This window comes from Parasteatoda tepidariorum, chromosome 6 (assembly GCF_043381705.1).
Source record: "Parasteatoda tepidariorum isolate YZ-2023 chromosome 6, CAS_Ptep_4.0, whole genome shotgun sequence".
Taxonomy (NCBI): Eukaryota; Metazoa; Arthropoda; class Arachnida; order Araneae; family Theridiidae; genus Parasteatoda; species Parasteatoda tepidariorum.
The window spans coordinates 36234615-36247355 of NC_092209.1; the positions used below are offsets into that span (position 1 = coordinate 36234615).

The following is a 12741-nucleotide window of genomic DNA, read 5'->3' on the forward strand; positions in this document are numbered from 1 at the left end:
TTATGGAATTCTCCTTGTTTTTTGTTTTTTTTTTAAATAATGTTTTGACAAAAAATAAGAGCTGAACTATACAAATAACTTACTTAAGAAATCACATTGTTTAAAAAAGCTATTTTAACTTCAGTTAACATATTTAGTATTGAAAACAATTGAAACTAGTATTATCAAATCATAGATAAGGGAACAAGAATATTTTTATTTGAAAAATTCTGTACAACTCAATTATATGTTTTAATTTCTGGTTGATTTATTTATTTTGCATTTTAAATCAAAGATTTTAGCGTTGCTCTCAAATATAATATTGTTAACATTTAATTTTCATATGATTAAGTCTTTCATAACGTTATATTAAGTGTGTTTTCATTAAAAATGCTTCAATAATATTGATATGATATACCTTTAATACCTTTTTGACAAAAACTGACTATACTAACTCAAAAGTTTTTATGATAAAATAATTTAAATCACTTATGATTGAAGTTCATGATTAAGCAACTGCAAGCTTAATTTATGCAAACTTAATAATGCAAACAAACTTTAAGACGGCATAACAATTTGTTTAATAAATGTAAAAACACATTCTTTTTCACTTAAATTTTTAAAAAAAAATTTTAAACTATTCCAAACTGTTAATGATATGAGCACCCTGAATGGCAAGGCAATCATAAACTAAATATAAACATTTGGCGCATGTCCCCAGACTTTGAATTTAGAACTTTGCGTTGTTAGAAATATGGCCCGGGTTGCTATGGGCGACGCTTGGAGAATCGGTCGCCAAATTGAGATTTTACATCTACGTTCAAGCCTTCGGAAAAGATTATCGCCCCTTTCGATACAAAAAAGCGACGATTACAGTTATAATTTTTAGTAAGAAATAAATCGAACTATGACTAAATACACGTAACATCAAAAACAATTCATTACTCATCACCTAATAGGTATAAAAGTTGAATTTTATCTAAATATTTAATTTTCTTAGCTCTATATGTAAGAATAATGGTTAGATTTTCCGCTCATTTCCTAAACTATTCAGTACTTAACCTATTTGGTTAACCGTTAAAAAAACGACCCACTATTTTCAATGACATTGATACTATATAAATTGTGGTAATAGGTACTACTGTTATTTTGGTAATAGATACATACTGTACTAAGGTAGGTACTTAATTTAGATTTATAATTTATATGGCAATAGGTGTTTTACACTCCCTTGAAGCGTTTAAATGTCAATTACTGCCACTAAACCTAGATAACAATAATTCTATATAATTATCGTTAAGGTTCATCTTTGTTGTAGTTTTATTTTTCAACTATTATTTAGGAACTAGATGATTAACCGTTCTACACACAGGGTGAAAAAACGTAAACAATTTATTAGTACTAAACAACACTAGGAAATCATGCACAAAATTGAAAGACATATACCAACACGATGAAAATACAAACACAACTAAAATAAACCAATAAACTATGCTAATTAAATGTTTTTATTTGTTATAGTTTGTCTTTACCAGGGGTTTTACGTTAATATATCAAGCAAACCACATTTTAGTAGTTTACCCCATGAGAACAAATATTAACTTTATTCAATATTGTTTGGAATGATTCTTTTGGTTGACTCAAGCTGATAACTGTAAAACTTTACCACCATAGGCAATTTTCACCGATACTTAATCCTTTAGAAAGACCATATAAGACGTCTTTCTACTGTATACAAATATTAAAACTTCCAAGTATTGAAGCAGTTTTAATCGGTGTCAAAGGTACTAACGTAATGCATTGTACCTATATTAGTATATTTGGTACTTATTAAAACTAGACCAATTACCTTAATAGCAGTAAGGCTTGTTATCAAAATAATTAAGCATCATTGGTTTGAATAATATTATGGCGATTTCATATGTTTCTTCAAAATAATTTAGCATCTTTTCTCCTGTTGATTTTTGCATAGAATAATTAGCTTTATTTATTTCAATTAGTACTTATTACAAAAATTACTTGGGCATAATTAAAGTTAATAATAGTTAGACAACCTTTTATATTCTCTCTTAAATAAATTAGTACTATTTCCTCATAAATTGTGCTCTTTACATAGCATATTTTTTTCATTTTAATTAGTACTTATTACTAAATTAATTAAGTCTCATTGGCGTCAAAAATGGCCTCATGGCGTCACTTTACTTTTTCTCCAAAACAAATTAGTACCGTTTCTTCATTAATTTTACTTTTTTGAAAAAAGCTTACTTCAATTCATATTTATTACCAAAATTAATTAAGCACCATTGGTGTCTGCAATAGTCGGGTGATTTTATGTATTTCGCCAAAAAAAATTTGCATCTTTACTCCATTGGTTTTTTGCATGCAAAGAATGCTTTGATTTATATTTCAATTACTACTTTTTTCCAAAACTAATTAGGCATAATTGGAGTTAATAATAGTCAGAAAACTTTTTACTCCTCTCTTAAATAAATTAGTACCATTAAGTCATTAATTTTGCTCGTAACATAGCATATTGTTTTCCTTTTAATTAGTACTTATTACTAAATTAATTAAGCATCAATGGCCACAAAAATGGCACATGGCGTTTTTTACTTTTTCTCCTAAACAAATTAGCGCCGTTTCTCTATTAATTTTGCTTTTATGAACTAATCTTGTTTCAATTAATATTTTTTTACTAATATTGCTGAAATTAATTAAGCATCATTGGTATTATTGACATTGTTATTTTTCAGAATTTTCTTAAATGATATTAACCATTTCTTCATTAAATTTTTTATTTAGTACAAATTTTATTTCCTTTATTTCAATCGATACCTATAACCAAATTTGAGCGATGATTTTTCCAGCTTCTTCAAACGAATTAGTAACGTTACTAGATTAATTTTGCATTTTACTAAACAGCTTTTATTTGTTTCAATTCGTACTATTTACCAAAATTTATCAAGCATCATTTTCGTCAGTAATATTATGCAAGGTGATTGTTTCGTTTTTCTCCTTATGAAACTGGTGTTATTTTTCCATTCCTTATTATGTGTCCATTCCTTATCAGTACATAACTATTTTTTTTCAATAACTGTACGTTTTAAATAACTTAGTTTTATATATAAAAGTCCTAAAAGTGTAACAATTAACAAAAGAAACGCATGGCAACAGATAAATTTAGAAAAACTAATTTTGTTACGCAGTCAGACTGAAAACATTGAATTACGTTGATCATTGAGTTAATTAGAAATAACGAATACAAGATAATTTAATAATAAAGAACGCGTAATATATCCCCTTTTATACTAAGAACTATAAGCTTGTCTTTTAACAGTAGAGAATTTGTTTTTTAACAGTAGAGAGTTCTAAAACAATCAGAAAATTTCATTTTGTTTCCAGATATGGACATTTTCGCCATGCGTTTTTTCGTTATAACTTCATAATTGTTCGATGGAATTAAACAAAAATTTTAGAGCAATTTAAGATTAACTGCAAAATTGTCAATTTGAAATTTTTAAAAAAAGTTTTAAAAACTGTGTGAGTCATGCGTATTTAGGCTCGTTCTTTTATACTGAGCATGCACTGAAAAACTTTTAAAAGTATTTTCATAATCTTATAGTGAATCGCATTTGGCAACTCATTAAAAAATGTATTTGAATGAAAATTTAAAAAGTTTCAAGGGATTTTCTGAATAGTTCTTGTACTATTTAAAAGAAAGCTCAATTTATGTATAATTTATATATAGTTATGCTACATCAATTTTTAGGCTTATATTATATAAATGTATGAAATTTGATTCAAATGTGAAATAGTTTACATGTATTCAAAAATTGACGATTCACTTTTAGGGAATGATTTATAATTAAGAAATATTTATAATTAACTTATGGTAGCTAAGTGAAAACATAATGTATGCTCATTTACTTTAAAAATATTGATTCTTAAACAAAATCTTCTTTTAAGCAAATACTAAATCAAATTTTTTGTAAATTAGGAACTCTCAAAATATATCTAAATATTTTATAAATATATATGTTCATCGGCACAAATTAAGTATACTTTATTCAGTGTATCCCAAAATGCTTAAAGGAAATATTTTTTAACTATTCATGCAGAAATGTTTTGCGCATGTTAAAGCGCATGTCATCTGTTCCTAAAGAATAGCTATTTAACAAAAATATGTGTATGGACTTTCTAAAATATTTTTCGTATAAACTATGATTTCGAAATAATAAATTTCTTGCATATGTTATAATTTTTTAGAAATATATTCAATGTATTTCACTGGCATAGAAACAAGACATTTAATGCATTTATATGACTTCAAATATAAATTAAAACTTATTTGTTTGTCGGTATTTCAAAATTAATTAAACCAATATAAAAATGATTCATTAAATGATTTATTTATTTGATACTTTAATTGATTTTTTTTAAAAAGGAAATATAATTGAATGAAAGTGTAATCTTGACTTTTAATGCAATTTTTACACTCCTTCACATCCTTCAGTACATAGACCGATTTTGGATTGTACTCACGTGAACAAGAAAAAAACAGTTCTGGTAAAATTACTGTTTTTTAATGGTAATGACATTTCTGTTAATAAAAACCGAAATATACGGTAGTCACACCATTCATTGGTTAATTTATCTGTTCATATGTCAGCGATTTATCGGAAATTCTGGTTTTCAGATAGATCTTATCAATCTCATTAGCACACATTTAGTAGAAAATCAAAATCGAAAAGAAAAACTTAACCGAATAAAGGGTTTTTAGGTCAAGTTCTAAGGTACCATGATAAAATTATCAAATTTTACCACCACATTTATATAATTTTATCTTATATTATAAAACCACATTTTATTATTAATTTAAAATAAAAGCGTTTGTAAAAAGGAGATAGCTTTTTGGGGTTTCCCATACAGCTAGAAACCAGTAGAAATTTTACCATATTCTGGTAGTTTTGATCACACTCTTTTTCGCAATGAAATAAATATAATGCTGAATAACTTGTCATTTCATTTTATATTTGGGATTTCTTCGAATTATTGGGTGAGAAATGTTTGTTTCTCAGTTTAAATTAAACTCTTTCGTAATTTGTTGTCAATCTTCTGTTTTCTTCATTTTTCACTACAATCCGCTTTAATATGTTGAAGATTTTGTGCTACCTTTAGTTAAATATGCTTTACATATCCTCATCACACTTTTATTTGATATTTTAATTTCTTAGATACTTAGATACGTCTACGCAATTTTGCTTCATTGGCGCAATCTGTATCATAGACACTTACTAACACTTTTCGTTGATGACAACATAAAGCAAGACCAACCAGTTTTTTCAAAGTTCATATAATCATAAATTTGAATATCAAAGTAAGTTTTTTTGACGCTAACTTTTTGAAAGATGATAGTGAATCTTGTCTATAACTTTAATTTTAGGAAAATAGATAATAATACGAAGTAATAAATTAAGAGTCATTTAGCCAGAGTGTTTATGTTTTAATAGTAATCCGATAAGTTTAAAATCTTACTCATAAATAATGCTATTTAATTTTCTTTTTAATTTGAATAAATTTATAAAGAAAGCTACAACGTGGACAAAATTTGATTAGTACTAATATAAAAAACATGTTAATTTGTTCAAGCCAACCCTATGTTTTTGAGAACCTTACTACACTTAGCAATATTGATTATAAAGATGAATATGATGAAATATATAGTCAACGTTTGTAATCTAGACTTTTAATTTCAAAATATCACCAATAGCGTATTACGTCCTTCAAAGGACTTAATTGAATAATAACTTTTACAGTTGATCTAGTTGCTTATTTTATATTGTGATTCGAAAATAACGTTCAAAGAATTAAACCGATATAATAAATCAGTCATCAGTAGTCAATAGTGAGTAGTCGACAATAGTCAGTAGTCGACAAAATTGTTATTCTTTTCAAAATATTTGTATATATCACGTATCTGGCATTTTTTGTCATCTTTTTCTTTTTTGAAATAATTGTTAAAAAAATGAACGCAAACTGAAAAAAAAGCATAATTTGTGTTTTGAGCTTTTATATATGACAAAAATTTAAGCATCTTGTAACTACTGTGTGTTAAAAGTTAGTTCCTTTTTTAGGTAGCTTTCGAATTTTTTCACGTGACCTAGATGTTTTAATAAATTTGCATCCATTGTTATAAATCGCAATCACGTAGCACGTAATTGTTCTGCCGTTTAGCGTACAGTGATTATGTTTTTATGTTACATAAGCATGTTAGAAACTAAATTTTTTATCTCACAGAAAGAAATGATAATTTAGAATTTCCGTAATGTTGAAATCTTTTTTGATTATATTATGAGTTTTCTTTTGTTATTTAAAGTAAAAATTTGCATTTATTGTTACAAATCATTATCATATGCATCTTTAACACGCTATGGATTGACTATGATTGATTGTTTATGATTTTCTTTTAAATTACTATGATTCATTAAGATGACATTTTTTTTATTTTATCTAATTTTCTGCCTTATCTACATGAATTTCAGTTCAGTTTTTCATTAAATATTCAGTTTTTACAAAGCCTAAATATATTTTTTAACACATCATGATATTCAATGAGTTACCAAATTTACTAATTTTATCGCTTCTTACAGAACCATATTTTATTATTAATTTTACCAAAAATCATTCTCAATGTGCTTCCGTAAAAATTACCGAGCTTTTTTAGTGTTTTCTTCGAGCCAGAAACACAGTGAATTTTACTATATTCTGTTAGTTTTGACAACATTTTTTTCTCAGTACTTTAATTCGAGATTGTTAACTGCATAGATGCATATACCGTCATGTTTAAACAGAAACTTCAATAGAATTTAAGATCACACTGTTTCTTATATTATTGCTTTGATGGAATATGATTGCAATTTTTGGACTTAGCTATACCCACTCATCTATCACTTAGTAAGAATTCGAAGCTACTTGTTCAGTTTGAACAGGGGTCTGATAACATTGGTCGATAGTTAAGAGAATAGATAGAGTGGCTTCTCAGGTGCCCTAACAAATATGCTATGGCAATAAAAATTACTCGTCGCGTTTAGATTTTTTCTTTTAATTTTTTTATTATTTAATTATTCTAAAAGGGAACAGAATTTCTTGGCCATAGAAAGGAAGAAAGCTATGGAGAACTAGCTTCTGAAATATTTAATATTTTTAAAGCTCTACGAGGTAACTCCTTTAAATTTCCCAACATGCATTTTCTGCTTTTGTACTTCATAATAAAAGAAATCATTATTGGTGGTATGACAGCGCAGAGAAGTAAATATATTCAATAAGCAATAGTTCATAACAGATATCTACATTAAAAAACTATTAAAAATTTAATTCTGATTAGTATTAATGAGTGTAATTTAAATAAATAGAATTTTTATTTTTAGAAAAATATGAAGTTTTTAATTGCATTTTGCTTCAAAATTTAGCCACTTGTTTGAAAAAATCTTTATACATTTTAAATCAAAGCTAAGTGTTTCATAAGAAACGGGTATTGAAATTAATTTGACAAAAAATGAAACAGTTTCGATCACCTTAGTTACTGAAAAAGGAAACTAAAACCATTGTTACTCATAAAAATCGTGAAGTTCCACATTTGTTTAAGAAAATTCCACACATGTTAAAAGAAATTTCTCTAACCAAAAATTAAATTAAATTAAAAAATTAAATTAAGTCTTCTTCTGTATGACCTTGGATTGTGTGGTCAAACTTAATTCTTTTCCTACATATTTTGTCATTCTACATATTATATTTTAACTTCTTTTAAGTGTGAAATAGCAAGTAAAATAACATGAAATACCTTAGGTAGTTAAATATCAACTTATGGAATTAAAAAAAAACAAGTGTGGTCGTCTAATTACTTGCTCTTGTAAGCGTGAAATAAAATACTTATAGTTGTTCAATATCAAATTAAGGTGTGAAAAAGTAGGGTTGTTTCGTTACTTCCTCCTGTATGCGTGAAATAAAACATCTTGGTTGAAAAATAACAACTGAAGGTGTAAAATTAAACGCCTTCTAATGAAAAAAAAAACAATTTGAGGTGTAAAAGGAAACACCAAAGGCTGATATTTATTAACGTCGAACAAGAGTAAAAAATACACCTCAGTCTGAAATATGCACCGAGCACAACCTCATCAAATACACATCAATTTCAACCTCATTTATACTTCATGAAAAAACCTAAAAGCTATACCACAAAACACTTGTTTTTTGTTAGGGAGATTCAAATTTTACATCAAAAAATTCATGATAAAATTGAGGTAAAATTACCGACAATAGGGGTAAATTTTTTTTTTTTTACGTAAAATCTATTTTTCGAGTAATATAATTTTACCATAATATCTATTTAATTACAGTGATTTAATAAATTTTATTGTAAAAATTATGCCGTATCAGATTTTTTGCTCCGTAAAAATTGACGTTAAAGACAAGTTTTTCTTGTATAAAGCACAAGCGTTATGAGTGTCTTATTTTTAACCTTAATTTCATCATAAATTTTTTACAGCGAATGGAAACTATATTTTAATAGTTAAAAAATTAAAGCCTTACCTCTTCTAAATCTTCGTTAACACCAACACTCATGTCATAAGTTCATGAAGTGAACACTCATTTAGTCTTTTAGTGTGCTTACTATGAATCTTCATTCGATGTATCCACATGAATTTCTATATTCACAGTAAACACTGTTAACAATCGATGCAAACATATTTTTTCACTGCTGTTTTAAAAAAGCAAGAAGTTTTCGCTTTCAATCAAATTTGCATTTTCTTTTTCTTCATATTCCGATTCATGTTTGTAATGAAATAATGAAAATATTATTAAGATTATACCGCATTTATGAATTCTTTATACTTACAAATTAATCAAAATGTCATATTTTCTGCATAACATCTACTTAAATTGCTATTTAAATCTTAATATTTTTTGTATATAGTTAAGTTTTCTCAGTTCTTTAATTTTTAAAAGCCAAATTAAGAATGAATTTAAAATATTTTGTTCCGTAAATGTTTCAACAATTTCAAACAACTTAACAAAATAAAAACAATTTATTGTTATTTTAATGTATTTTTTGTTTTGAATTATTTTTCTCTAATTTATTAAGATTAAATTTTCATTATATGATTATTTTTACACTTTTTAAGAAAAATATAAATAACAATTATTTGATCGTAACTACAAACCAATCAATTTAATTGTTGAAACAATTTGAGTATTTTTTATTTCTAGTGATTATATATTTGAAAAATCTAAACTAAAATTTTATAAAAATGGGTTATTTTATTGAATATTTTTGATAAATTTTGATTTAATTCATCGCTCGATACTGTTTGATTGTCATAAAAAAAATTTTGGTAATATATCTAATGCACACTAGATTTCCTACTTTATCACATTATTACTCAAATATCATCTTCATTGAAGCTTTTAGGAAAATAAAAAACGAATTTTATCTTCGTCATCACAAATATCTTCTTTCAAACTTATATTTGCTGATAAAAAACATTCCATCTTCAACGATTGCAACACAGCTGAGAAAATATCACACATGGCAGATTATCCGAAGTATGCAATTTTTTATTTTATATTTGCCAATAAAAGATGAACTGGAAACATAGAGAAACAACAACTATTCACTAAAGCTTCCGCCCACAAATGCAGACAACGTGCATCTGTGGACCAAGAGGGGCTGGTTGATTTCCACTGATTGGTTCAAGCGCCACCTGGTGCTCAAAGCAAGACATAAATTCAATCAAGTTAGTATGTCATCTAAAGAGTTGTTATGTTGAAAGATTAGGAATATTTCTTTCTAGATTTCGAGAATATATCTGTCTTGGGCTTAAAGAATTTATTGATTTTCAAAAAATGCTCAAGAACTAATTACCAAAAAATATATGTTTTCAGATGATATTTCAAATTCTTGATAAATGAAATAAATGATAAGCGATTATAAAATGAAAAATAAGGATTATTAATATGAAGGGTAGAAATAAAGTTTTCAAATGTTAATTTCTTTTCAAAAATTCCTTTTTTTTGGGGGGGGGGGATCTGAAGTTTTATTATTTGATTTTAGAATTTTTACTTCAATTAATTTGTCTAGTTTTATGGTGTTCTATTCTGATAATTCAAATTAAGGACATAATTCAAAATAAGTGAAAAACGAAAAACATTATTTTAATAAGACATTGCCTCCCAAAGTTTATATTGTTTTCAAGAAGAACTAAACTGTCCGGATACTTTTTAACTGTCGACACATGGGTATCAATTGTCTAAAATATTGAGCTGTTATAAAACGCCAATATTTGCGAAAGTAAAATTATATGTCTTTTGAGAAACTAAACCAATCTTTAAAACTAATGTATCTTACATGGTTTTTCTTTTGATTTCAATTTAACATGTTTTCCAGCTTTATTTCTTTATCTATCACAATAAAAGGAAGAGTTTGCGTGTGTGTATGTGTGTCTCTTTTATGCATAACTCGTGAACGGTTTACATCGTGAAAAATTCCAGATTATATTAAGTACTCGGTCAAAATACGCTGGAAAATTCCGTATCAAAAAATACAGGTACTCAGGTAGCAGATACTTTTTACCGAAAAAATCCTCTTTTACCAGGACATATTGCAACAAAAAACTCATATACCGTAATTTTTACAGCAATAATTACAGTAAAATCACTGAATTATTCTAATTTAATAAATATTGTTGTAAAATTTATGGTATCATATTCCACGGTAAAAAAATGGATTTTTAATGATTTTATGTATGCACCCAAAGTGCCGGTATTTCATACTGTAATATTAACCGGAGCTTTTTACAGTGTATACAATCATCGAGAAATTTGGATTACGTGTGAAAGAGAAAATTTAGTTCCAGATTCTAGAAATCATTAAAAAATTTAAATTACTCGGGAAAAAAGTTTGAAAAATTAAATTTTCTCATGTTAAACTATTTAAAAGATAATACTACTGATGTTTGCTAGTTCAATCTAGTTCATATTAAAAAATGAGTTTATTGCGTGTTAATAATATTTAATTATTTTAATTTGTTATGTCAGGTAAGATCAATAATAAACTTGAATATCATATGTTGTTACCGAATTTGTATGTTTAAAATTATCTGAAATCACGTTTTTATTTGGTTTTCAGTTTATGCTTTTGAAAGGTGCTAAAGGTATAAAAATAAGTAATATAAAATCAGTTGTAAATGGAACAAAAAGAAAGGCAAATACTAAAAAGCATAAGTGATTGAGAAAAGGTAAATTATTTGTTTTCGAAGTGATTAAGAATCGCCAAATTATTGTCTTCATAATTGATCAGTGATTATTCAGTTTTTTAATTCGTACTACTTGTGGTGGTAGGTGCTGTTTTATACCAAATATATGGATGGAGATAATTATTCGTTATTTTGATGAAATGAACTTCTAAATATGTGTTTTGATTAATTTAATAATGAAATATACCAGGATGTGTAATGAATAATGAAAAAAATGGGAATTATTTAAAAACTTTTAACTGTGTCTGTATCGGCTTTTAAGTTTTGTGCAACATTTTATGGTATTTATTACTACATATTTATTGATTATAAGCTAGTAAGCAAGTATCTAACTATTGATAAATTATATAGTGTTCTGATCTAAAATATAGGTGGTGTTAAAATCTAATATTGTCTCCATTGTTTCAGGTGCATTTTTACTGGTCAAAAAATCACATAGCAAGACCAGTTTTCTCATTTCTATTTCCATAATTTATTGGTTGTCATTAGCACAAAATAAGTAAAGTTCATAAGCTTAGCATTTTTCCTGTAAAACAATTTGTATCCCACAACAATATATATACTAATAAATAAATGCAAAAAGGACAAAAAGAAAAAAAAACGAAGAAAATTAAGAAAAACAATAAGTTTTATTTACTGCGCATAAGCTGCAAGTAAATAGAACATAAAATAAGTTAAACTTCCATCCATCCATCCATCCATCCATCCATGCATGCATGCATACATACATACATAGATACGTTTTAATGATTTAAGATTATCATTAACAAGTAAAATTACTTCTCAATTATTTTTTCTTATAGTATCACATAATCTATGCTCCCAAGTTTATGTACTTTATCTGTACTGTTTATTATTCTCCAAATCAATGTAATCGTCCATTTAGTTACGATTAACGTATTGATAAAGATAATCCTGCATAAAATTATAATAATTTTGTATTTTATAAACAAAATGATATTTGTTTTTTATTTTTTAAAAACATCGACTTTTAAAGAAAGAAAGATGGTGCATGGAAGCAATCCCAAGCTTTGGTGAGCGGAATGCACAGGGAAAAGAACATCCTGGTGGCATATCGCATTAAAGAATTAAATAACGGATTCTAAGTTAAACATCGCTATGATGCATGTTGCAACTAGAATAAAGAATTAGAAGGAAACATGCATCGCGTAACAAAAATATAAAGTAACGATTTTAAAGTACGTTTCGATAAAATCAAAAATTCAAAGTAACCTTAAATTTTATCATAAATCGCAAACGCAATATACAAAATTTTAATTTACGCTGCATTACGCAACTTTAAATGCATACAATTCAATCTAAAGGAATGACATTTTTTATTATTTTACAAAAAGGAACTCCATGATTACATACAAAAAAAAGTTTTGATATACGTTAATCTTAAAATTATACCAAATCCTTAGAAATTTCCTTTTAATTTTGTGAAACT

At 26.4% G+C, this 12741-nt stretch overlaps 1 protein-coding gene across 1 annotated transcript in view; it reads right to left on the reverse strand.

Moving 5' to 3' along the window:
* The window catches only part of LOC107447314 (transmembrane protein 151B-like), a 139208-nt gene extending 129515 nt beyond the window's left edge, over positions 1 to 9693 (reverse strand). Inside the window, exon 1 of the mRNA XM_016062189.4 lies at positions 8569 to 9693. Within this exon, the coding sequence (XP_015917675.1) occupies positions 8569 to 8601 (33 nt within the window). The 5' untranslated portion in view covers positions 8602 to 9693. The remainder of the gene's footprint in view (positions 1 to 8568) is intronic.
* Between the last annotated feature and the right edge of the window lie 3048 nt (positions 9694 to 12741).